Source organism: Strix aluco, chromosome Z (assembly GCF_031877795.1).
Source record: "Strix aluco isolate bStrAlu1 chromosome Z, bStrAlu1.hap1, whole genome shotgun sequence".
NCBI classification, from domain to species: Eukaryota; Metazoa; Chordata; class Aves; order Strigiformes; family Strigidae; genus Strix; species Strix aluco.
This window is the reverse complement of record NC_133971.1, coordinates 60,707,836-60,735,100: the sequence shown is the minus strand read 5'-3', so window position 1 is coordinate 60,735,100 and position 27,265 is coordinate 60,707,836. Positions and strand designations below refer to the sequence as shown.

Here is a 27,265-nt window from a genome sequence, read left to right as displayed (position 1 = left end):
CTAGTTTCCTTCTTACATGGAGGAGTGGTAATAGTTGCCCTGCGTTCTGTTATGAATCTGCATGTATAGGTGTGTTCCACAGTGCAGGTGTGATTGATGGCTGCTTACAGGTGAGCAGTGTTCTTGGCTGGGTTGTCAACAGGGCCTGTGCATGGAGATGCTGAAACTGCTGCCTGTAGCTTGTGCTTTTAATCCTAGACAGTGTAAGGTTGTTCCCAAACCTAATCTATGCACCGGTATATATTTTTTACAAGTGATTGTGTCCAACTTCCCTCACCTATTTCAATACATCTCATTTTAATTGTCATGTGGATAAAGGTGTTTATGGAAGAGAGTATCTGTCTCAGTGAAGATGAAATTAGCTGAATTTGAGTATTAACAGACATTGAAAATATGTTCAGTTTGCATTCAGGCTGCTGTATGAATGACAGACTTGCTAATATCATGCCCTTTTTTTGTGTACTTGGAAATTCTTACATAAATGTACTGCTGCAAGTATTTGCAGTGTATTTTGGTAAAGTTTAGAAAAAGTGTGAGGGGGAAAGGGTGTCTCATTTTCAACACCAGAAAATAATGAAGATGTCTTTAGGATTCCCCAAAATAACTTATTTGGTGTATGTTTAGCTCTGATGTGAAAATAACTTTTTTTACAGGAAAGAAAAAATAGAGAATGAAGACAACTCTGAAAACAAATATAATTTTCCGTAGGGGGAAATCTAAACATGTTTATGCAGTGGTCTTTGACCATACGAGTGTGTCAGGGAAACCTCAGAATTTCTGTCCTAATCCACCTTTGCTTCAGATGCCAAGAAGTCATAATGCTTAAACTGGAGCTTCCTACTTATATTGAGACTTCTTCAGGGGGAGGTAGACAGAAGCCAGCTTAATGAGGCATTGGCTCTGAAAGGGGAGCTGTGGCTCCACTGCCTTCCTTAATCATGGTCCCCTTGCCTGCCTTCTACTGGCTCTGGTGCCCTGTTGGCCTGTTGTGACCTGATTTAACTCATTAAATTAGCTGGGACTAAGTATCCCATCAAGAGAAGAAAATAAGTTACATCTTAACTATCTGAAGGATCTGAAAAGAACTAGAGTTTGTTCAAGGAGGGAGGCTGTTTGTGACGCCTCCAGTGCAAGACCTTGACTTTCTCTTACAAGAGCAGCTAGTTCAACTCAGTTAAATGTGGTGTAGCTGCTGAGGTTTGTTTTCAACCTCAAGGCCTCCCCACTTAACAGCATTAAATGTGGTATAAAATGGCATTCTTCTGAATCTTTTTTTGGTGGAAGCTGTGTTTTTGCATTCAGAGTTCAGTTGCACACTGAGCTGGATGCCCTCCTTACACCAAGACACTGTCTCAACCTCACATCTGCTTCCAAAATACTGGTTTGCTCTATTGTAAGGTTTAACTTATGCTTTAACTTGCAGTGAGAATAAATACATCTGAATCCTGTCTGGAAGTTTGATATGTCTTCCCTTTTACTGGAGTAATAAATAGGAAAGACCATCAGAATTTTTCTGATTAAAATAAATGGAGTTTAGAATACATTACACATTTCAGATGTTTTTTTCTCCCTGTGGCACTTACTAGTAATTGCAACGGAATTAAGTTATTTAATTTTGATATTGCTGTCACTGTTGGTAAAAATGACTTGACCGTCCTGAGTTCCTGATGTGGAAAACAACTGCATTTTGCTTTATTTCCTCAAAGAAAGCCTTATTTAGAAGGATTGTATTTTGTTAATGCTGGAAGGAAAATTGACCTATATAGTAACTTTGTAATGTAGAGATGAGGGGCAGAAGCAATATCATCCCCTACTTCCTCTGCCCTCGTATCAACTACAGCAAGCAGGTGATATAAGAAGTACATTCTGCACAGGGTGTAGAAGAGATTCTGCAGTAATGCACTGAGCAGAAATTTGCTGCTAGTATTTATTTCAAAAAATTCTTTGTGGATGAAACTTGCTATAAGCATTCCATACCTCTGAACTGGAATACTTAAGGACAGAGGTTTTCTAATTGCTAGGCTATCTCCGTACTTTTAGCAGAAATAAAAATTCATACAGCAGAAATGCTTGACCACTTCAGTTTTGATGTGAGGAAATGCTTTAATATGTTTTTCTAAGTAAATATTTTTTTGAAATGTTTGAAACAATGGTATGATGTTTTCTCTGTTTGCTGCAGCACAGCTTCCCTCTGAGATACTGGGAAGGTGAAGCCTATGTTTTGAGGGAACATTTGTTGAGAGGAAGATAAAATCACCAACCAAAGCCAAAATTAAGTAGTTTCTTAGTCAGTTGCTATTTTGACTTGAAGTTTCAGAGAGCTGCTGCAGAGGACATCATTTGCCAGGCATTCTCTGTAGATTGGCTCTCCTGTTATTTTGAAGGCATTACATTTTGACTTCTTATTTGGAATGAATCTGCATAAATAAGTCTTAATCTTCATTACCCTTTGAGACATTTAATGCTAGGACTTTTTTCAGGAGCTCCATGGGCTCTTCAGCATTGTTTGTTCTTTGATTTTATTGATTGAAAAAGGGAGTTTATGCACTGGAACTCAAGGTGTATTCATTCTATTGTGTAATGCTTATTTAAGATCTTTCATCACAGAACTTTCTCTTCTCTGGCAGAGCTTTTATCTCAGCTATCAGGTGTGAGGCGTTCTGCAGGACAGCTCAACTCCTCTGGCCCTTCTGCTTCTCAGTTACAGCAGCTGCAGATGCAACTGCAGTTGGAACGACAACATGCACAGGCAGCAAGACAACAACTGGAGACTGCACGCAATGCAACTAGACGCACCAACACGATCAATGTCAGCACCACTATGACACAATCTACAACAACAACCAACACATCTAACACAGAAAACAGTCAACAGACTATCCAGAATTCCCAGTTTCTTCTTACAAGGTAACTTCTACCGTTTCTGTTTGCCTTAGTCCTGATAGAGACATAGAGCTCGATGAAACTTCTTAGGCACATGCCCTTGTAAAGCAGTGGCTGATCAAATATGTCGCAGAATTAACAGGCTAATTCACCATACAGAATATAATATATTCATGGTAGACATCAACAATGGTCACAGAATATGTAATATATAAAACTTGCTTCATCCGCATTTGTAGCATGAAAGTAAAACTGGTAATTTAATATCCAAGAGTAGCAGTTTATAGCTGGTGCATGGGAAATTATTATGCTTTTGGAAAGCCAGCTCCCAGAGCTGGCTGCAGAAATATCCTGTGGTGGTCTAGTGCTGCAAAAAGGAGAGGCAATCTCACAAATGCACTGTACTTTTTGTGACACAGCTAGAATGTGTTCAGAGGATTAGACGTGAGTATGGATTTCTGCAAACCTTGAAAAGGAGGCTGGTTTTGGGTTTTGGTTGAATAAGTTAGTCATGGCTCAGGCAGGGGACTTCTGCCAGATCCTTCAAGTCTGTAGCCAACATACTCTTGCTTTTGTTTGCATTTGTAACATCTTTTCAAACCTGCTGTGTGTCTGCTTCTAAGCAATGCGTAAACATTAGTTGCTGCATCTCAACTTCAAGAGGAACAAAAAGAATATTTCTTAACTAAATTGTGCTTATTTCCCCTACTACTTCCAACAAAACAAGTGCATTTCCAGTGATACAAGTATATACACTGGAGTCATAATGGAGAGGGAGAGAGTCAGAAGATAGTATTGTTCAATAGGAAATTGATCTTTAGTAAAAGCTGGAAGTTGAATAGCCGTTTATACATAAATTATTTGCTTTATTATCAAGTCTCTAAAATAAAGGATGCCATTAATTAACAGAATACTTATCTGGCTTAGAAATTATACTTGGATCCCAGGGTTATTTTAAAGAGAAGTCGCCCACTATGCCATTCCAGTTCTTTTAGAAGGTTGTCTATGGACATGAAATAATAGTTTTCTACATCTCCCTGGCCATGCCCTGCCATACATATTCTTCTTTGTTTGGCATTGTGAAAGAGTGTGGGTGTTTTAACAACTCTTGTGTCAAGAAACCTGGATTTGAGTCAATCTGATTTTTGTCAAAGGCAAAATAACACCATGTGACATCTTTCAATCAAAAACTCATTTGAGAAATTTAATCAGAAGTACCTGCAAGTGTCACAGATTGTGACTTTCAGAGTTGGATTGAGCAATTTCCTTGCCAATCAGGGCATGCATTATGACCTAGGAGAAGTGGTGGAATGAACGTTCTATTGTGCTTTGGGAATCCTTAGGCTTTACACATTCAGTCATCTATTTTGTGGCATATGTGAATTCAGAAGTTGACCTAGAAACAAAATGGGCACATAATGAGTCTCTAGGAAATCACAACAGCCCTCCCTAAATGACCTCTGAATAACAGGAAACCTCACAAATAGTTTATTTTCCTCTAGCTTTAGGCTCAACTTTGAATGCTGTTGTAGCAACAGGAAAGGGGTGGTCAGAGGTTGCCAAAGCTGTACATGTCGAAGGGCAAGCAGGACTGTCATGAAGGAGTGGCTTTTGAGTGCCTTTTGGTGCCTGTCAGTAGTGTCATCAGTGAAATGGGCTTTTACCAACTGCCTGTCTTCTCTTCCCTTGCTGCTGTACAGGTTGAATGATCCGAAGATGTCGGAAGCAGAGCGTCAGTCAATGGAAAGTGAACGGGCAGACTGCAGCCTGTTTGTTCAGGAGCTTCTACTGTCCACTTTGATGCAGGAAGAAAGTTCCTCCTCAGATGAGGATGAGCGGGGGGAGATTGCAGATTTTGGTGCTATGGGCTGTGTAGATATTATGCCTCTAGATGTTGCTTTAGAAAACCTAAATTTAAAAGAGAGTAATAAAGGAAACGAGCCTCCTCCACCTCCTCTTTGATGACATCCCACTTTGCAGACAATGTCCTCTGTGCTGTATTTGCCAATGAAAGTGGACAACAACTATCTTGGGTTTGTTTTGGTGATTGTAATTTCAGGTCTGTCACTCTTGTTACATTGTGTACATTCAAAAGAAAGAGAGAAAAGATATATATGATAATCATTTCCACTTAACTAATTTTTACTTCTAGCAGGTAAATGTAGGCTGCAGTGCAGAGCAAAAAGCTCTGTGTCCTGTACCTTGACATGCAAAAGGCTCTCCTAATACTCCACATTCAAACTGAAGAGGAAAATGAAAAATCTCTAATGAAGCTGCTGTGTGTATTTATGAATATTAATGAATAAAAACTGCTTGGATGGTTTACCTTAACTACTGCATGACGTTTTTTGCAGCGTGCATGAGTTCTAGTGACCTTGTCATTTAAAAATTTAAATACAAGGAGTTAAACTATAAAAACCCAAAGCTTTCCCATTATTCAAAGGTTACATGACAGAAAGGTTAGTGTTGACTAGCAGTTTGTGGCCACAAAGTAGCTTTTGAATAATATGTAACAGAATGACATCTCTGTGTGCTGTTCCTGCACAGGATGGAGACTCTGCAGTGGGATATATTGTCATGACCAGGGTGTGGCATTTTGCTGTATGTGACCATTGTGTTGCCCTGTTAGCCATCACCTCAGTGTGGAGTTGAACTTCATTTTATGCATCTGTAGGAGACACAACAGTAAGGCCACTACTGGAAGCTACTGCAAGGGGCTTTTGTGTGCCCTAAAATGAAATTATGTTCACTTTTGTTTAAAGTTTTTCATTTTTGTGGTTGTTAATTTTTTTGTTAAATATGTTTTATTCAGGTGTAGACAAGTCATATATTCGTTGTGTTTTAAAAAAAGTTAACCTGGATCATGTTATCTTAGTTTAAAAAGCCTTTCACCGTCTCAATCATATTTTGAGTTATTTATGTATTTGCTTCATAGTTTGCAGAGACCTGTCAGTATCAAGAGAGCTTGAGGATTTGGATTCCAAGATTATCAGTATATTACAATTGAATTCTTAATGTTAACTTTAGCACCTTTTATTTATTGTTTCTTTTGGTTATTTTTGCTGGTATAAAAAAGTTGAAAAAGCCTTTTAGTTGAATCATGCCACCTACACGCCTATACTGTTAACTGGTTTGGAAAAAAAGAGAGTATGGTGTTCTTGTGCATAGATGTTTATAGTAGCCCCAAGACAAGGACGGAAGGGATATGGTTTTGATTTTCTTTCCTTTTTTTTGGTGGGTTTTTTTGAATGTAAAGTTAGATTATAAAAACAAAAGTGCGCACAGCTTCTGACGAAAATTTAAACTATGCTGATCATAATGGTGTCTTTCCAGATCTTTCTCACCTCACCCCCTCTCTCTTTCTCTGTATCCTTCCATCTCTGCAGCATTGCTAGCATTTTAGAGTAAATTTACAGACTTGAACACCAGATGGTGTTCTCAGCAGAACTGTGATGTGTATGCTAATCCAAAATAACAGCAGCAAAAGAAACAACCCTGTAGACTTTTTTTTTAAATTCTCAAATCCTGATTGTTTCCACATAGAGCAGTACTAGCTTTGTTTTCTTTTAGTCTCTGCAACAAAAAATGTTTCAAGGGAAACTAAATGAGACCTCTGCTTATCTTGAGAGTTACCCCCAGTAGGAACTTTTTTTATTGATTGTTGAGGATTTTCAAAATTTTTTCAAGCTGTAGTCTTTCAAACACATCTTCTGCACATTACAATAAGACACACGGTTCAATAAAGCATTTTCAAGACTGTTGTTCAGTTGATTTTCTTTGGTTTTGATGTATTACCCAGACAGTTTTGTTCCTGAAATTTTTGCAGCTGTCTTTAATTCCAACTGTATGCAAAATCAGTTCATGTTTGAGTAAATCACACAGGATTTCTACATGTTTTAAAACCACATGCTTTGTCAGGTGATGAAGTATGTAACCCTGAACTCTTCACAGGTAGGTGAATTCAAGTTTCCATGCAACAAGATGCATTTAAAATAGGTTCTTCTCAGTGTGTTGTTACTTAAAATTGGTGTATGGCTGGTCTCCAGAGGACACTTGCATTGCATGGCTTCCAGACGCCAGTCCACTTGCTTTGAAGAGGTTTGCAAAACAGTATTATCCATGTTTATTTAGAGACTGAATATATGGTGACTTGAACTTAAATATATACTTGAACATCACATTAACTTTTACAAATCTTCAATTGTTTGGGGGTTTTTAGGTTTAGAAATAATATGGAATGGCTACTAGGAAGCTCTTTATTCTAGTAGTCTGCCAATTCTTATTTGCAGGGGAAGTGTTTTTCCTTCACACAGTAAGCTTTGTCAGAATAGTATTTTTTTGGGGTATTTCCAAAACATTTGTGTTTATTTTCAAGGTGCTCTGGTTTCAATGAAAATAGCCTTCAGGAGCTCTGCAGGAGAGTTACTGCCTTTTCCCTGTGAAGGGAACAAACCCAAACAAAAACCCCAAACCCAAACATGTACCATAATTTCAGAAAAGGAAGCCTTAATACTTTGCACTCAAAATTCATGGAGTACAGTGAAGCCTGTATCAGATGCCAGTGTTTGTAAACTACTGGTGCAGCTGGTGGGGACCCTCACAGAGGTTTTGATGCTGAATATACATTCCCTTGACGTGCATGTTCATAGCTGGGCTGGGACAGGTCCCAGGCTGCCTGTGATATGTGTTGTGCCTGTGCACTGCTCAGGCACCTGGCATCCCCCAGATTGCTGATGGTGCATCAGAGGCTGCCTTGTCCTTTACTGTGCTGTCAGTGGAGAGTGTGCCAGGCCTCATGCCGGTGTCAGTCTTCAGCTAGTAAGGACTGTCAGAAAGCCTTTCTGGGGAAGGGGCAGACAGCATGGTATGTTTTCATTGCCAATATTTTACAGCAGTTGAAAGTATATGCAGACTTGTTTGAAGGTGCTGTGGAACAAGACCGTCCATGGAAAAGTTAATTGGAATTGCACTATGTTCTGTTAGTGATCGGCTATAATCTAGGGTATGTTATTTTTTTTCTGTTTGGCATTGACCTAAAGACAGACCTCTGTGGTGTGATAAACAATGAAAATTCATTTTAACTTCTGTCCACCATGAGTTGTACTTGTGGTGGTTATGGCTGCCTTCATGAGTTCCCTGCAATGTTTAGGGGGTGGGAGTTGATTGCATTTTGTTTGTGGGGTTTTTTTTTCCTTTCTCTACCCTTGTCTCAGGAAGGGTTTGTAAGACCTTCCTTCTTGGTGTGGAGTTGTTCTCCCAGGTAGCTTGTGGACATTGTAGCTTGGCCCAGAAACCAAACATCTAGATGTGTGCACATTTTGCAGTTTTGAGACGCTTGTCTGTTGGGAAGGCGTAAAGGCAATGCTCTGTTACCAGCCAGAAGTCCCAGGAGGCAGAGATGCTCTGCTGCCTTCTGGGGCTCTCAGAAGACCTGAAATGGAATCAGTGGATATATTTGGTATGTAAAGGCTTTTTCAGTTACATCACTTAAAAGTTCCTCTTCCCTGCAATACCTAACACACTTCTGAATCTGCCTGATTTGTCAAAGAAATGGGACCCCTTGCTGTTTTGAGACCATTTTATTCTTTCAGATGCTAAGGAAGAGGAACTAAGTACACATGCCTAGCACTGGTAGAATCTCTCCTCTGCTGTGCTGTGTCCTGTGGTGGAAGGGTGGAGTGGCACTCCCCTCCTTGGTGGTCCTGCAGTCCTTGCAGCCAGTCTTGTGCATCCTGCTGACAATTGCACTGCTGACTCCTGCTTCCAGAGCAGAGTGGATACAAATGTGCTGGGCTCTGCTTTGTTGCGCAGAGGATCTTGAGACAGGCCTATGTGCACAAAGGGGAACTGTAAAGAGGAATTGTGCAGCTTCTAGCTTGTGCTTCTGCAAGTCCTTTTAACACAGCTGTGGCTGTTGCCTCCTGCAAGAGTATCTAACACAAGGATAAATGTACTTAGGATACAGAGGTAAAAGCTACAGCTGTGGTGGGGTTAGGGTGAGGGGTTGGGTGGGCCACAGTGTCCCATCCCCCCCACCCCGGGCCTAAGGAAAGCGTAAGGAGATGACTGTTGCCTTGCAGGAGTTAATGTAGAGAAAGGAAAGGGAGAGGGGAGGCGGAGACAAGGGATGCTGATGTGGGTCTCAGTGCAGGGGGAGAGGGGGGGAAATGACAGGACAGCAGAGGGGTTGGTGGTTGGAGGCAAGAGATGAAGTAATGACCAAGGTGAAGAGGAGTGACAGGTTGGGACTGAGGCAGGTGGAGGATCAGAGTGAATCACTATCCACCTCATACTGCCTGTGGCTTGGGAGAGTTGGCCACCACTTCTGGTGTTCTGCCCTCCTCAGCTAGCGAACACAGCTGCCCAGGGCTCTCCCATTACTGCCACAGGGATGCTGCAGCCCATGGCAGTGCCCAGCTGCAGCATGCAGGCAGGGCATCCTTCTGGTTTTGCTTTCTTCCTACAGGGCAGCCCCTGAAAGGCTGTGACAGGGGTCTTCAGGCATCCTTCTCAGCATCAGCACCACACATGACACCTCTGGGCTCAGTATCTTGTGCTGGCTGTTGCCATCTCTTTCACAACCAACAGTGTTTACCCATGTCTGACAGTGCCTCCCCCTCCCACCCCAGGTGGCAAATCTGCTTACCAATGCAGAAAGGAAGGACAATTGTTTCCATCTGTATTACCAGTGGTTCCCCCCCCCCCCTGCCCCCAGCCTTTAGCTCTGTAGCTAATCTTCCATCAGCAAGAGAAAATTATTACTTCAGCTGTTTAGCCTTGGCCCTTTGAGAGGCAAACCATGTAAGGCAATTCTTGCTGTGATGAGGCAGCCAGATCAGATACTTTCCAGCAAAAGTCAAGAGGTCTGTGGTGTACTCCTGCTGCTGCCTACCTGCCATTCACTCTCCTTTGCACAGCCCCAGGAAAAGCATTTCCAAGATGCCCTTTGTATATCCAAGAGTCAGACAGACCAGTTAAAACTAAAGCAGCCCAGGTGTAGCTTTGCTTTGTAAAAAGTCCCTTTTTTTCCCTGGCTGTTCTGTAGTGACTGATTCTAAGTGCACTTAAAGGCAAGGTTTGTATTATCTGTGTTACTCCCCCTCCACTGAGCTCCCTGTTGATCACCGGCTGGCTGCAAAAGCCCCCACCAGCTACCCTCACCTCATACAGCAGAACAGCACTCCAAGGTCAAACAAGTAACTTTAACATGAACTGTGCATTGGCCTCACTTTATATCCTACTACCAAATAAAGGAAAAACAAGCATTTACATTTTATATAAGCATTTATTTACAATTTGTTTAACAACTGTACACTTCTGTCACCGTGGAAGCATTAGTGTATTTGACTGGGAAAAAATATTAAACCTTTTGATTCCAATAATCATTACTGAGTATGTTTTTTGTCTATATACAGATATGTATATTAATACTGCTACCATGACAATTTGGTAGTTACACAATTCATAGATGAACTGAAATGGGAAATTAATGTTTTGACACTCTAGGAATCCATTCTTTTATAGAAAATATATCACTGGCAACTTCACAAACAGTTACTTTCATACTGGTCAACACATAATTCAGGACAGTCAAACAAGCTGCTATTAAGAAAGTAAAAGAGTTTCCTATGCAGCACAAATGAAGTTAGTACATCAGAGACATGCTGGAGATCACCTCTTGAGTTGTGAGCTCTCAATCACTTCATGACAGAGATGCTAGGCTAATCTAAGCAGCCAGCTCACTTGCTGAGTTGCTGGCTCTACCTGACATCTCTCTGTTGCATTAGTGAACTCAAACTAAACACACTTAGATACAAATGTCTTCAGGCTCAAGAACAACTGATACTTAGTCTCTAATTTGCACAGACCACTTGGAGAAATGAGGTACTGCTCAGCTTCACCTTGAGACACCTGTGCAGGCAGGTGCATGTAAACACAGCTATCCCTTCCTGCCCTGCACAGAGCCCCCAATTTCAGGGATCCTGCACCCAGCCTGGCTTGGGGCAGGGTGTGGTCCCAGCCAGAGCAGCACTTGCAAATGAGAAACAAACCATGCCTTTAACGCCCAACAAAAAGTTGTTCTTCTAGTAATGCTTGCCCTGGCACATAACAAGGGATCAATGGCTAGGACCTGGAAAGACACAAATCCTTTAGCACGCTGATGGACTCAAGTCTGATGAAAGTGCTGCTGCCTCTGCTGCAGGAATACCTGACTTGTCACCACCAAACCCCAGATCCTGCCAGCAGGTCACATCAGACTTCACCACCCCAGGTCCTGTTGGACCACTAAAGACATATCCCCCTCTGGGAGTCTTTCCAGACTGCTGTCAGTCAGAGCACCTGACAGCCACAGGCTCCCCTGTCTAGTACAGTATCCAGAAGGGAACATGCCACACACTTCTTACCAGGATCTTAATGCTTATCCTTCCCCCTCTTGCACTGCTTGGAGTCCATTCCTACCTGCCCTTCCCTTTGCTGGGTGGCACACACACCCCTCTGGAAAGAGAGGTGGGGACATGATCTGTCTTTTCTCCAAGTCACTCTGCACAACACTACTGATGCAGTGGGTATCCAGATCCCTGAAGACTGAACACACACAGGTGTCTCAGCACATGAGGTGCAGCTCTGCCCAGAGCCCCACTTGACTGGCCAGGGACAAGGCTCGCACTGTGTCTTGTGACCAGAAGTGACTGCAGAGACTATTGGACACAACATTTCTCCAGCATGGGGGTGCTCATATGGAAAACAGGGCTGATGGTTATGCCACTGCCTGAATAAGCAAAACCATTTTTGGAGTGAGCGGAGTACATACGTGTTTATATTTTTGCAGGAATATATTTTGCTCCAAGTGAGCAAGAATGGGGTTGCTCTAGAACTGGACTTAAACCAAACCACTTGCAGTACTCATCATTGAGACTCTCTTCAGATTTTCCTGCAAATCCTATGGCTTAAAAGCACCCTTCCCCGTTTGTTACATACTGACTCCTATATAATCTTAACTTACAACACTACAGCACTCCCACCATCTTCTGAATCTTGCCAGTACTGGGTGTCCAATACAAAACAAAGATACAGTAGTACAAATGTGCAGATACTTAAGAATATTAAATAAGCAGCTTTTTAAATTAATATAGGCAGTACAAAGCATTTTGAGTTACACTGTCTACATATGGCAACTCTTATAGCTAAACTTTGTAATACAAAGAAACAGCCAAGCTAGTGCAATTGGAAATTAAACAGCTAAGACTGCAATAAGGAGAAGAAAAGAAAAAAAATAGTACAGATATAAGATAAACGACCCAAATTATAAACTGGCAAGGACAGTCTGCATAATACTGAAAGTGTAGACAGCTTTCAAACTTATCTCCATTCATGTTCTTTTCTCAAGATTGTTTTAACAATTGCACACAGATTGAAAAAAAATGTTTCTGAAAGAAAATGACAACACAGCTAAAATGTAGAGAGAAAAATACAACACCACAAACTACAGTGTATATACATAGCAAGGAACCAGGCAGTGCCTGTGAACAAAATACCACCTGGTAGTTTGCCTGGCTCGGAGATTATCAGATGAACCTTGCCTGGTTTTCTAAGGAAGATGGAATGGCCAAGCAGCAATTCATTAGTCATTTCTCCCGGTAAAACACCTCCTTCTCTTTAATTTTAAAGATGCAAAGGGTGCACATACTTTGAAATTTTAACAGTAATCAAAAGGCATTTTTAGGAACTCATTAGGACTAGATTTTTATAGTTCAGTATATGAAAATGTTGAAGAAAGTCTGTGTGTTAATACTGTTAATCAGAATTAAATAAAGTGGACAGGTGGAAGTAAAATGGAGAGCTGATAGTGCTCTGTCAGTTTGCAGAACGCCTCCTGTTGAGTTCTGAATACTGGATTTTCTCTTTTCTAGCCTCATAGGAGACTTTTTGTGAAGAGAAAGAGTAAATGGAACTGGGAAATGAGAAAGCCACTCCCCAGGATGGTAAGCTTCTCTGCAAGTAGATCTCCCTTTGAAATCAGATGGTCATGAGTCTTAAGTGTAGAACTGGTTAAGTTTTGGTTATGCAGTCTGGACAGAAAAGCAAGTCATGCACTGAACAGTCCCTGTTATAATAATGCTGCAGGTCATGCAACCACATCACTGCAAATAAAAGAATAAAGAAGAAAGTTAAAAAGCAGATAACATATTATTATTGAAAAACCCCAGAGAACAGAACAGTTATTTTTCAGAGCAGTTTAGTAAGGCTGTCTCTACTTAGAGTTGTGCAAATTCACAGGGAAAGCATCTTTGCCAGAGCAACTCTTCAAATTAACAGGAAGGTTACACACCAATAATTGGGAAAAGCAATAAAACACTCTTGAACAGTATCTAAATTTAGACATAATTCAGACAAATTTAAACACTTCTGAGTAAAGTGCTTCAGGGCACCATTCTCAACTAACACAGCTATGAAACAAAGTTTACACAGTGATGAAAAAGTCTCAGGCATTCCTGCTGTCTGTGAGTACAACAGTTAAAAAACTAAAGCAATAACAAGTAAAAGGTGCCTGTCCAATACTGTTGTGGTCATATATTAAAGACAATCAGGGTCATAATGACCCTGTCTGAGTCTTCAAGCTCTAAGCACCACCAAAGACTTTAAGTGTTCATGTTTCACCAAAGCTCATCCTGTGCAGGAGGCTACAACAGCATCACTGCCACACTACACTGGCAAATTCTATTCATTGCTTGCAAATGCAGGTTTGAATTGCAAGAAAATTACATGTATTCTTGATAAAATAAGCAGAGTAGGAGCCACTGAGCAGCCCAAAGTGCTCATCACAATGCTGTGGAAGTGAATCTAAGTTTGGAAGAGAACTGGAGAGCTTGGCATATTTCTCCATCCTTGTTGATGCACACTCTTTTTTGGCCAGTCTAACTGGACAGGTAGAATGCTTTACTAACACAGCTACGGTGCTTTCAGCTTCCCCAAGTAGCACAAATATCCCTACACAGCATGGCACAGCACTAACTGCTCATTCTCATTTTCACATGGCACTCACTGTGATGTTACAAAGAGCAAAATAGCTTCACCAGACTGAAATCAAAGCATGCAAGCAGTTTCTCTCTCTGCTTCCTTCTTCCTAGTATTGCACTGGTCAAAAATGATTCTAAGAACAGCTTCTGTGACAGGAAAATCCAGGTTAAATAGATAAGGAAGAATATTTATAACTAAACTCAAGGATTTATTGAAAAACACCTGCCTTTCTGATACAAGTCCTACAGCTTGCACACCCCTTTTTTCTTCTCATTCACCAACCTAGAATACTAACCATAGTTGAATAACAAATAGAAACATAGAAACATAAGTAAAATAGAAGAAAAATTTTAAAAATTAACACATTCAGCACATTCAAAGCAGACCTTGAGAGTGTATTTTGAGTACTTTGGCTGTTAAGCTTGCTTGGCACTGCTTGGGTGCATAGTTACAGAGTTCAGGATTAATAATATGAAGATTGCTGTAGTTAGTTTATAAAAAAAATTAAAAGTTCAAGCTACATAAGCATGTATCTATTCTATTGTGCATAAATGGTCTAGTCCTTTAGTCTTATGGGGCTATTACTTAGTTCAGACTTAATATTTAGTAGCACTTCAAGCATCCTGTTGCACATAAACAGAAATGACATCGTAGCTTTCTCTTTGAGTCAGTAGTACTTTTGAGAAGTCTTGTAAACTCAGGACAGTATATTCTCTTTCAACAAATTCATTTGACAGTGCCCTTTCTTGACCAGAAATTCTAATCTTGTTCTAAAAAAAGTCTGTCAATTTCTTTCTCTTGGAGAACTCCTCAAAATTAATCAGTATATTTTAAAGCTACCTGTTGAGGTAGCAACGCTTCGGAAGACAACAGATATGAGATGTGAGGGTAAATTCACTCAGCATAACCTGACATTGCTTCTGCAGCATCTTCAGAAAGACACAGTTTATGCAGCAGATGATGTGTCTACAGGGGAGTGACTTTCTCTTATTTCCTTTGTCAGTGCAAAATATTCCAGCTATAAGTGAACGCTCGTTGCCAGCCTGGAGGATTATTTCTAAGTAAGGCATTTCCCTTCAATATTCAGTGCCTAATCTCATTAGCTCTACTTTGTTACAAGTGGTTATCCATCCCTTAAAATCTTCCTTAACTTATCACTGTCCTCTTCTGTTTTTTCAACACACAGAAGTGACTGGGACAACTCCAGCATATTGAAGCCAGAGAAATGATGGCAGTCTTTTTCATTAACCTAGCCAGCTCTGGAGGCACCTACCAACACAAGAACTTTTAATTCAGAGCGCTGCTCACACAAGTCAACCTGATGCAAAAAAAAAAAAACAAACACTGAAACCCAGCCATATGTCCTCTCTGAGAAACTACTTTTTTCCTGTTCAGTCTATGTTTGGTCCTTTCTTTAGCCAACAACTCTGCTTTCTGTAAAGCAGTACTTTTGTGACTCAATCACCAAAGCTATCAGAGCAATGCAGTCTACTCACTTTCAAGTCTAACACTAGACACTCTATCCAAATATTTCTGCCAAGCTTCTGCTTTGAAGTAACTGCCTCTAGATTTCTCTTCCTGCAGATTTCCTAACTTTATTACTTACTGGCTTCTACTGCCAAAGTTTGCTTTTCTTTCTCAATCTATTCTTTCTATGTCTTTCTCCATGGTACTAGATATTTTAAAGGAGCCTTTCAATATAGCATCTTCCAGAGCTGTATTAACACCACTTTGCACTTTTGTAACTCCTACAACCAGAGAATACAAACGGGACTATAAATTCTAAGAATTGTGGCCTTACAATGTCATGCCTGTAACTATTCCAAGATTTTACTGGTACTGCTAAATAAAAGCTTTAAAATCTCTCTCAAAACCACTGATAACTCCAGGAAATATGCTTACTCTCCTGCTTACTAATCTTTGGTAACTGAGAACTATAATCTCTGCTTTACAAAATTTTAAATTACATAATGAATGTTCAAACCCAAATCAAAAGCCTGATGGTCTCATTACAACTATTCTATAACTCCATAAATACTATACCATTTGGAATTTTCTCTTAAAATTCTGCTCATTTTCATGATCACACTAACAATAGGAGCATACTAACAAGCTAACAATTGGCCCTTATGTTTATTTTATATTCTCTTAAAGTTAGGGATAACTATGAGGGGTTCAAGTTCCATTTGCAGAATTTCAAATCTGTACCATGCTTGTAGTTATCAGCTCTTCAAAATGCTGACAAATTACCACTTCTGTAACAATAACTAATGCAGAAATCTACTTCAGGAGTTATGCATTACCTTGGCAAGGCCTAAAAGCGAAGGTTAGAACCTGGGCCACAGTAAAGTTAACAGAAAAACCATCCTCGAGCAACTAATGGATGAAGACTTCAATTACAGCAGTTATCATGAGCTACTTCTGATCCACTGACTAGAAATCTGACACCAGAAGAATTTATCTGGGAAGCTGCCCTGCCTATACTGCTAGGTGTTGCTTCAATGCCTCATGGGACTGTATGATTTGTCAAGTTTTCTAGAGCTCCTCAACCGACATTCATTCTTACGTAACTCAATGAGTTGATAAATTTAAAAATGAACATTGTGTCCCAATATTTCAATGAGTCCACAAAAGTAAATCAGAGAACAAAGCTAGATAAGTCTGCAACATCTCCAAATAGTGCAGTGAACCTGGCAGTAGAGTCAAAATCTCCGGGGGTTCACTGTACCAGATGCAAGAAGTCTGAAGTTGCTGTGGCTGACAACGACAGCTTCTGCCTTATTGACATAAGTAAAGTCTCTAATATTTAATCAACTGCAATTCAAAAATAATAATCATAAATTAAAAAAAAACAGCTCCAAAAGCTCAGGTTCTGTTTCATTGGTTTTAAATTAACACCAAAAAGCAAAAATGATGAAAGACATACTGCTCTTCAGATTTCTGTATGTAATAGTTGCTTGCATCTGTCTCCTTCACACTAAAGAAATCACTCCTTATTTTTACTTACAGCCTGCAGAGTCACTGACAAGCTCCTTTTCTGGACTTCCAGAGGGAAGAAAGATCACAGGAACATGGCAATGCAATCAGTCACACCAGGACATTTTCTTGATTCCTTGAAAGTGACAAACTGGCAGTATGGCTAGGATCCTACCTGGAATCTGACATCTGCCACAAGCCAATAATATGATTTGGCTCATGGAGATGATCTGAGTGCAAGTGAGATTTGTTACTTGCTTATACATCAACCTATGATATAACATGAGATTTCACTTTCTTCCAATGCAAGGCACAAAGTCAAAATGAAGTACTGCTCAGATTTAGGAGGGGACATGTGTCTGGGCTGTGTGCAGTTGGTAAGGCTCAAAACATCATTCACTGAATTTCTTGCTTACCTGATCTTTACACTTAAATTGTTATAATGATCCACCCCTTCATTTTAACAGAACACTACATGTATCATACTGCCAGCATTAGCTACTACAGTTGTTCTACAGAAGGACTTCTGAAAAGGTTTCTTTGTAAGTGCTTGATTTCCTGAGCTCACATTTCAGACATAACCCAGCTATCAAACTGTAGGTGACACTCCTGAAGTATGACTACTTGGTTTAGAGAAAAAAACACCCCTTGAAAGTTATTTCCTGACAGATTACCTCTTTTAGGTATTTATTTGCATAATATTGGTGAAGAAAATGCCTGCAAAATTTGCTAAACTTGGTTTGGCAATACTAGTTTATCAATACAATATTACTGCAAAACACAGAGTCCACATTCTACCTAAAATACGTATGCAAAACCCCGTAAAGACGTCAGTATGGCACAGCTGAGTGCAAAAATACCTCTCTCATCAATTGTTACAAAAAGTCAAAATGTTGGGCAAGAATAAAAATCACTATAAAATTAGTAGAATTCAGGTACTGTTTTGCTTTATAAGAAAAAGAAAAATTAGCCACATTCAGGGCAGTCTTCCTCCAAATCACTGACTAGAAGAAAATCAAGTGGTGAAACTAAAATATTTTCCAGTTACCAGATTTACAGAAAATCCCAACACATCAAGACAATTAAACCCACTAAAAATCATACAGGAAGCTGCTAAGTGGATAGTTTCATATACTAGAGAATGGAGGAAAAGCAAAAGCTGCTCAGTCATCGGTCAGCAGATGGTGAGCGATTGCACTGTGCATCACTTCTCTTGAGTTTTATTTCTTTTTTTAAATAATTATAGTCATTGTCATGACTATTGTTATTTTTAAATTTTTATTATTTTATTTTTGTTATTAAACCATTCTTATCTCAAACCACCATGAGTTTTAGTTTTTTGTTCCAATTCTCCTCCCCATGCCGCTGGGACGGGGGAGCAGTGAGAGAGTGGCTCCGTGACACTTAGTGGCTGGCTATGGTTAAATCACAACATTTGCACATGTCAAAATATCAAGGACTTTAGAATTGACAAATCCTCTTACATTTTCTTGACAGCTTGCACAAACAACTTACTATTTAAGATCATCATAAAACAGTAGTAGGAATATTCATTGTTAATTCTTTCTAAACAATGAATATAAAATTGCCAGTGTTCCTTACATGAACAGAAAGCGTTCACTGGTAGCTCGTCTATACATGTGCTTATTCCCTACAGTCACACTCTGAGCCCCTTCTTGTTCTTAATACCGTGCTACTTCTAAAGCTATGTAACAAGAAAGGAAATAACAACGTGGAACCCTTTTCAATAAAGAAGCTGTTCTTGTGAGAGAGAAGGTTCACCACCTGCATTCATCCACACCCAAAGATTAAGAATTGATGTATGCAACAACTATAGAACTAAAATGCTGAAGAACAAGGAATTAAATTCTTGATGATTATCATTAGAAGACAGAACAAATTACTTACTGGAACTGGACAGCAACAGAGTATATAGATTGCAGTATATTTTTAGGTTTTTATATTCAACACAAATTCTGGGAAATACCAGAATTTCTACAAGCTTGTGAATTCTCAAAAGACAAAATGCTTGTTCAATCTTGCCTAACCATTACTATGAGCAACAGTAAAACACAGATTCAATCTCTTGTTTTGCTCTTTGATGCTATATATTCTTGAAGGGAATTATAGAAAACACTTCAGTGTCTTATCTTAAGGGAAAAGGAAAGACCAACCAGAACCACAAAGCAGAAGATAAAAGCCAACAACCAAGAAGCAAAAGAAGCCATAGGAGATAGGAAAGTAAAAGCTAAAAATGAGGCTTCTGATCAGCATATGTTCATCTCCTAACCATCAGGGTCATTTATTTGCCTGTCTTCAAAACTTTGGAGACAAAATGGCAAAACAAATATTAAATCAGTAAAAGCAAGTAGTTTTATTCTAGTGTGCAGATTGTGCTCAAGTTATTTTAGACCTGCACCCAATTAATAGCAACAGGAAATTATTAGACAAAATTAAGGGATAAAACTTCCAGTTAAGGTCCTGGTATTCCTTGTTTTCACAAATAGGCTTTAGCAGTGTGTTAACAGACAGCGCCAGTCAGATTAAAATAAAAATGGAGCTTTAGGCATTCTTAGGTTCTTTCTCTGGGTGATATAAAATGCCGTAATCTCAAACAAGAACATCAAATTCCCCCAGAGAAGTGTTTTTATTTGCTTGTGTTCACACATGGCATGAGGTAAAGAGTTCTTCAAATGACTAGAATAAGATCAGTAAAAAACGTCCCATATACACTGTGGTCATCTTACTAGATAACACATACTACTTCTTGTCCCTTTAGTATTCTGTACTTCAGTAAGACAGCAAAATGACTATCACCCCACTGAGCTACAGAAATTGTCCTAAACTTCCTTTACGTTGTTACCTTTCTGCACACAAGAAGATACTTTCACTGCTTCATCTAATCTTGCAAGCATAGCCCAGACACATCATACGTTGACCAAGTAAAGAGAATTTTTAGAAAATCAGTTTTTTCCAAATGTGAGGAATAAAAGACAAACGTATATACAGTTAACAGACTTCAGCATCTGTTTGCAGGGGGCGGTGGGGTGGGGTGGGGGTAGGGGGGGGAAGAATCAGAACTGATAAATTTTTTCAGACACATATTGAATGCATTTCTTAGCATAGATTAAAACCTGTAATTATCCTTTGCTTATTCCACCCAAGTTGTGAATTAACATAGGCCTTCAGATGATTAATGAATGCTAGTATGTCTTCTTTCTTAAGTGATTTATGAAAAAATATCTTCACTTGGGAGGGCATTAAAATAAGGTAAAAAATAAATGTTGTGTGTGCAGTAGGGTCCAAACAGTCTCTAAATGAAAAATGTTTAAAACTTGATCACCGCAAGATGTATGTATATGAAACTTTCAGCTAATACTCAGGTCCTCTGTATTCATCAATTCTTTTGACAAAAATGATAAGTACAACATAATTAGGCAGGGAAAAAGCAGAACTTTGTAGGAACAGAACCTAAATTAAAAAGTAGGGGCCACTATCCACCCCACTGATCAACATGAAGGTGATACAATGAGAGACGTGCAATTAACCAGCTACACACTAAAGGGGCAGTACAATAAATCACAGCCAGTTTCCAACAGTCAGCAACAAACTCACCTGAAGGCACTGGTACCATTAGTAAGGCAACTAATACAATTATACCCTGAATCAATATATTAAAAGCAAGTCTTTTAGTAGGGGATTACAACTGGAATACATCAACATCAACAATACTGATTGGGCCTTGATCCATTATGTACTGTTCATCCATAATTATAAAATATTAAAACAAATGTCCATTTAAATGGATGATCCAGCAGCATATTAAAACATTCTAAATATTTCTCAATCTTTTTCTAATATATATTAAGCATATACTTGACCAAGAGGAGTGGAACAAACCATTTGAAAATATTCAGCTCTGCCAGCAAAAGAGGTAACACCAGTAGATAAAGAAAAACCTGAAAAATTCATCCTGCTTCCCCATTAAACACCAAGAATAAGAGCAAACTTTGCATGTAGGAGATTTTTAAAAAATCATTCTTTCTGCCATTGGTAAGGTTTTTAGTAGCAAATATAGTTCACAATATTATAATATACTAATTTTGCATTTCTGTAATGAGTTTTCAGCATTTCTTTTAAGCAACAGGTTAGCACTTGAAACTAAAAGCCTAATTCCCTTTGAACAAGACAGTCTTATAAAGTGTAACAAATAGACACAAACGTATCAACTGTGACAGGAAATGTACATTGTTACACAGCCTGTATGAGGCTTTTCAAAACAGATGAGGCTTCATACAAATAAGACTGTTATTATACAGCACTTCTCTAGATGTTTTCAAAACTTTGGCACATTCAAAAAATGCAGAGAGAGAGGGAGAGAGATATAGACTCAAAAAAATATAAGCAAAGGGCATTACAGAACAATGAGAAACCATAATAAAACCCTTTCCTGAACTGTAAAATAATAGCAGTAACAAGGGAGAAAGAGAAAGGATGCTGGTTGATTTTCCTTGAATGTTGTCACTTGCAACAGAAGTGGCCTGGATCACAGGGTTTTTTTCTAAGGCCAAGGCTTCTCTACCTTGCTGTTGCTGGCTGGACATGACCAGGGTAAGATCTCCTTGTGCTCGTGGCTTGCCTTTGTCTAGCAAGGAAGGACTGTCCTGAGCCTGTACTAGCCAGTCTATCTTCTGCTGCTTTTTTATGCAGAGTCATTCCCTACGGACAAAGAGATACTTCTCAGTGAATACCAACACATAACACGAAACAACTTTACTCATTTACATTTTGTTTATTATCTCCTTCTTCACCAACACTAAGCTATTTTGAATTTCAAACACGAAGCATTATATTTTCAAGGATAAAGCTAAGATATTTTTCCTAATTCTCTGTGTGTTCTTCTTCCCCCCACTCCTACCATTGTCTGGGTTTGGAGTCACTGTTGACAAGCTGGTCCCCATGTCCCAGATTTGAACATACACTTCTCCACATAAACACACAGTAACTGGACAAGTCTTTTTAAAAGTGCTTCCCCTACCCACCCTGGCCGCCCTTCAGCATGTTGAGATAGAAGAGTACTTTTCTTGTGAAAATAAAGTATTGTCATCCTCTGTGAAAATACCAGCTCATATGGCAGGAGAAGATCTTGAGAGAAAGTACGTTTTCAGCGGGAGTAAATGCAAGGAGGAAATGAGGGAAGCTGTGATGGACTGTGTAGTTGTGTATAAAAGCAGAGGCAAATTAGAGAAAGACACAAAGCTATCAGTGCTCATCTTAGTGTTCATGACAGGCTATTGAACCACAGCTCTTAGCTCAGGCTTGTCTCCTGCTTGTCAGTGGGACTACTGCTACTAATGCTACACTAACTGCTTGAAAATACCTTCAATATTTAAAGGATTCAAACATCCTGCTTAAGTACCATTTTTGGCTTACTATTCATGGACATGATAAGAACATAGAACAGCAAGAAGGAAACTCTTCCAAGGGGAAACAAAAAAGATTAATTTTGAACTCTATGATGAAGCAGAATGAAACATGAATGTTACACAGGTCAGGGATTCTTTCTATCTGAAGAGCAGTTTCAATGCAGCCACACTCTGCCAAAGAGAAGTCTTGAACACATTTGACAAACGTGAAAAATCTCCTGGCATACAGGCCCAACAAAAGCTGTAAGGCTGCACAGATCATGTCCTTATGGTTTGAATCATTTAAGTAACAGTCTTACCCCTGTGCTCACCCGTTGCATGGGGCTAAACTTGCACCCACGTTAAAGGGGTCATTTCTCAGAGTGCTTACTGCAGCAAGTAAGCTGTACTATTTTTCTTGTGACCCCTCATTAGAAATGACTGGAAGACTGGAGAGTGGAGAATCAAAGAAGAAAGTAAATTTGAGCACTGTAAATCAGTATAACTGAAGGGCTGGAATTACAAAACAGTAATCTGAGGTATCCTTCCCTCTAGAAAGTTCCATTTCTGGTTTTAAAACTTGAAAATAATGAACATGTTCTTTTTCATTTACCCCAAGGTTATAATAGGAACATACTCTTATATAGTGATAAAGTAAAATTATTAAAAAGCATTTGGTTTTTTGTCTGTGTGTTGGAAAATGCTTTTCAAACAAAAAAAAATGTACATGAATAAATACTGTTATAAACCACTGAAAACCACCTAACATTAATAGTTTCTTTTTTTTTTAAATCAAAAGTTTGGGAGATTCTTACCATATTGTACCAGGCACTAACAATAAATTTCTCCTCCATTTCTCTTTGACTTTTTGTTTTTTCATATTCTTTCTATAAAACAAGCATCAAAAAAACATACATTTAAAACCAAAGTATAATAAAAGTATTAGTCTATACTTAAAAAACAATGAGGAAATAAGCATCTACCAGGAAACATGATTACTACCTCCAGTGAATGAAACATTCTGTCCCGCTCCTGCAACTGATTTTTCAGAGCCTGAATCTCAGGAGCTGCACCCTGGTTCTGCTTAGGATCTAAGGTGCGGATGACCTGTAAGAGAAAAGTTTTAATTAAATCATGCTAAAGCAATCTAATTGAAGGGAAAGACATCAAGGAATTACAACCTTTTAAGTCAGGTTAAGAAATAAGTGAATTAAAACATCTCAGTGATAAGAAAGGACACTCCAAAATGTGAAACAGAGTGATGTGCAGTTTTAAGAGGCTGATTCCTGTAAAACAATCTTGACAGCCAGCATGACAGAGGCTCTGACTCTGAATATCAGCTGTGATACGTTAGAACATCTGAACTGGGCTCCCTTTTACAGGACTGTGAAACAAAACTACTGATAGGAAAAAGTGACATCTAAGAGGTTTAGTAACCCAGACTCACATATGCAGTTCCTACCCCTAGCTTCACTACCCTGGGGCCACAGTGGTAGAAACATTTTCTCAAAGGTTTCTCTATAGCTAGGGTTTACATACCTGTCAATTCCTCGTGCTTGAGGAAGGACTGCTTTGGTCCTTATGGAAAGATGTTATAATTTACCTACCTAGGGTACTAGGTGCTGTCATTTCTAGATAGCTCTGTTAAGCCAAGAAGCATTCTGTGGCACATGCAGGATCATTATGTTACTAATAAGCCAAAGGGACACCTGGTTATGTTTGTGGCATCCACCACAGGTAGCATGACTGCTAGCAAACACAGAGCTAAACCAAGAACACATACAGCAAAATGCCTAGATTCCTAAGCCTTTAATAGAAAATACCTCAACAACCTCTGGGTATATAGAAAGAGACTTCACATCTTTTGATTTTTTTCTCCCATTTCAGAATTGTCTCCAGATGCTGAAATAAAACAATGCTTTAAATTCTAGTAAGTAATTTTTATTGAATGGTACTCATGAAGGAAGATTCATAAAAGTGTACTATGTTTCTAAGAAAATACACATTAGACCTGGATATAGTTTCTATAGTGGAAGGCTGAAATGATTGGACTTGTCTTCACCAAAAAAAAAAAAAAACCAAACTGAAAATTGATTAAGAAGATCAGAAAAAACTAATGTAACTAAAATAATTAATGTTACTGTTGCATAAAACACCCTATAGTAACCCAGTAGATACATATAAACCTTATTGTGACTTTGTCATTCACTGGAATACTCTGAGACACAGTCAGCAACATAAGATGTAAAAAAACCCAAAAAAACCAAGAAAAGAGATTTGTTTCAATTTCCTGAAGACTCTTGAAACATCTCACAAGAAGTCACTGAGGAAACTACACAGAAGTAAAGGAAGGAAGCATAAAGTTTGTCAAATTAGAAACCTACTTGCACATTGCAATTTAATGAGACGCAGTGGTAGCAAAGATCTTGATATTACCATGACCAGATGAACAAAGACACAGGTATGCTTTTAAGAAACTCAAATAAAATATCAATGTATAGTAAGAGAAGAAATGGGACAATGACTGAAATCACAGTATTGCCATTTCAAGTATACCCATATCCTCAATAGCATACTTAAATATTAGCTACCTTCTTGACAGAAGCATATATTAAACAGTAGAGGCAAAGAGAATGCTGAATGTCAGAGAAATGTAACAGCTCTCAAAGGTTGTTCAGTTAAAAAGAGCACTTTACTTGGAAAAAGCATCAACAAAACAGTTCATATAAAAACAGTTTCTAAACCAGTTAGCTAAACCAGAACATTAATAGAAATCAGGGGCAAAAGATGAACAAAGAAAGCAAACCCAAATTTAAATTGGTAAAGATGGCTCTGGCACATGTGTAATTACCTCTGCCTGTAAATTCTGAGTTGCTCAAAAAGAATAAGCAATTTATGTGAGCAATTAGGACCTGATGAAATCTGAAGTAGGTTAAAGCTGTATTTATAAAAAAGTATATCAAATTATCTGTTCCAGGTAAGACAAGACATTACTGACTGAGCACCACAAGAAGTCTACACCACTCAGAAACCTACACAAACAGATCCAGCCACCTGGGAAGGAAAGAACTCCAAACTTCCTTTTCCCTCTCTGCCAAACTGATAAAACCAGAGTTTGTTGGTCCAACTGTGCCTGTACTTGGTGTTACTAAGCTATATTTGTGTGTACAAAGAGGTAGAACTCTTCATGATAACTATGCAGAAGTGCCCAAAAGTCCCAGCACAAATATCAGTTAAAGAGTACTTTTGCTCGCAGACCTTCCTTCCCTTGAATTGGTTTAGATGGGTGTTGAGGTTTGAACTCAGCCGGCAGCCAGACGCCACGTGGCCGGCCGTTCACCTCCCTCCCCCCCCCCCCCCCCCCCCCCCCGCCCTCTGGTAAGATAGGGGAGGGACAAAAAGAAAATAATTCGCAGGTTGAATAAAAAGAAAGAATTTACTAAATATAACAAGAGAAAAACAGTAACAATAGAGAGTCCAAAAAGAAACGGGTGAAATGCAGCAGTGGCTACCGAGCGCGGCACCCGGGCCGGACCGAAATCCTGGAGTGCCTGAGAGAGCCCTCCCCCTATATCCCTGGGCATGACATCACATGGTATGAAATACTCCAATGAAAGTTAACCCCATCCTGGTCGAAACCAGGACAATGGGTGATTCTCCAATTCTAAAATACAGCACAGCTACTTCGATTTATTTCCATGCCACCGTTCCTAGTACAGGCACTGCTTCAGCTGATCTATATACATTTGTCACTCAGAGACAGAAGTCTGGAAGAACTTCTGCAAAGAAATAGGTTATCACAGCATTAGAAAGGGTTTAACACCCTCTCCTTGTCATCAGCTGACATGAAAGCGTGCTTAACAAGGTTTGTCTGGGTGACTCAAAAATCTGTAGCAGTGAGTATAGATTCGTACAGAGGCATCAGAAGGGCTAATGGATAGGTAGCAAAAGGGGACAGTCATGGACACAAAACCAGGGCAAAATCTGCAGAATTAATCAGTATTAGGTACCGTAATGATACAAAGATACAAAGATCTGACTGGGCCTTCCTTCTCTTTTACTTGCCAGTGTGTATACAGTTACCTCCTTTATTCTTATCACTGCACAGTGTGGTAGTGTGGTACAGTCTGTCAGAGAGGAATCGTTGAAGTGGAACATATATACTTACACTTTTGGCCTTTTCCAAATACTTTTTGTATCGTTCTTCCATTTGCTTCATCTCCTCCTCCTTTTTCCGTAAAGCTTCTTGTAATTCTTCAATTTTGAGTGCTTTATGTCAGGAGATGCACACATTGGAAAATAACATAATTATATTATGTTTATTTTCATGTTTTCCAACAGACATTTAAGGCACAGCTGGAATTTGTTTCAGTTAAGATAAGCTAACGTAAGGAACATGATGTAGCAGGTACCATAGTTTTAATTACTAAACATCTCAGAAACACAATAAAAATGTACTCCTATATAGTCTCATGAGATGGTTGTTTGTACACAGATTTTGCTTTTTTTAAATTATGAAAAAATAAAGAGAAATGGAATCATAAAACAATCCCATTACTGAACACACATTCTGAGTTTAGTAATGAATTACAGATTCCATAATATCTTGGTATTGTAACTCAGATAAATATGAGTTTTCCTATTCTATTAAGAGGAATAATTCTTCACAGGCACAACTCTTGCTTAAATCTGTTAAACTGCAACACTGAACACAATTTATCAGAGTCAAGGCCTGAATATAGTCAATTTAATTTTCCCCCCACATTTTCTTAAGCAGCAGCACAAACCAGTAGGACAATTTCATTACACAGCTTTTTCCTGTGTTGATACAAGAATATGTCAAGGCACTATTGCTTGTACATCTTTGATACATCATCTCAGATCTCAGAGAAAAAAAAAAAAAAAATCAATTGCATCGTCCTGGATCAAACAGCATATAACACTGATGTCTGGTTCTCGGACATTAGTTACTTGGCAACCCT

At 39.1% G+C, this 27,265-nt stretch overlaps 2 protein-coding genes across 7 annotated transcripts in view; one reads left to right on the top strand and one right to left on the bottom strand.

Annotated features, from left to right (window-relative positions):
• Positions 1 to 5,214, top strand: part of LOC141918813 (E3 ubiquitin-protein ligase KCMF1-like) — a 60,782-nt gene extending 55,568 nt beyond the window's left edge. Inside the window, 2 exon segments of the mRNA XM_074813661.1 lie at positions 2,628 to 2,907; positions 4,584 to 5,214. Of these exon segments, the coding sequence (XP_074669762.1) occupies positions 2,628 to 2,907; positions 4,584 to 4,845 (542 nt within the window). The 3' untranslated portion in view covers positions 4,846 to 5,214.
• A 3,016-nt stretch (positions 5,215 to 8,230) lies between these two features.
• HOOK3 (hook microtubule tethering protein 3) overlaps positions 8,231 to 27,265 on the bottom strand; it is a 93,061-nt gene continuing 74,026 nt past the window's right edge. For 3 of the 6 annotated variants that reach the window (XM_074812071.1, XM_074812074.1, XM_074812077.1), the window contains 5 exons: positions 26,452 to 26,552; positions 23,286 to 23,390; positions 23,099 to 23,170; positions 21,461 to 21,597; positions 10,149 to 13,025 (listed from right to left, as the gene is read on the bottom strand). In XM_074812071.1, the coding sequence (XP_074668172.1) occupies positions 13,010 to 13,025; positions 21,461 to 21,597; positions 23,099 to 23,170; positions 23,286 to 23,390; positions 26,452 to 26,552 (431 nt within the window). In that variant the 3' untranslated portion in view covers positions 10,149 to 13,009. Of the gene's footprint in view, positions 8,315 to 10,148; positions 21,598 to 23,098; positions 23,171 to 23,285; positions 23,391 to 26,451; positions 26,553 to 27,265 lie in introns of those variants that run through there. The other 3 variants (XM_074812075.1, XM_074812072.1, XM_074812076.1) reach the window with 3 other exon arrangements.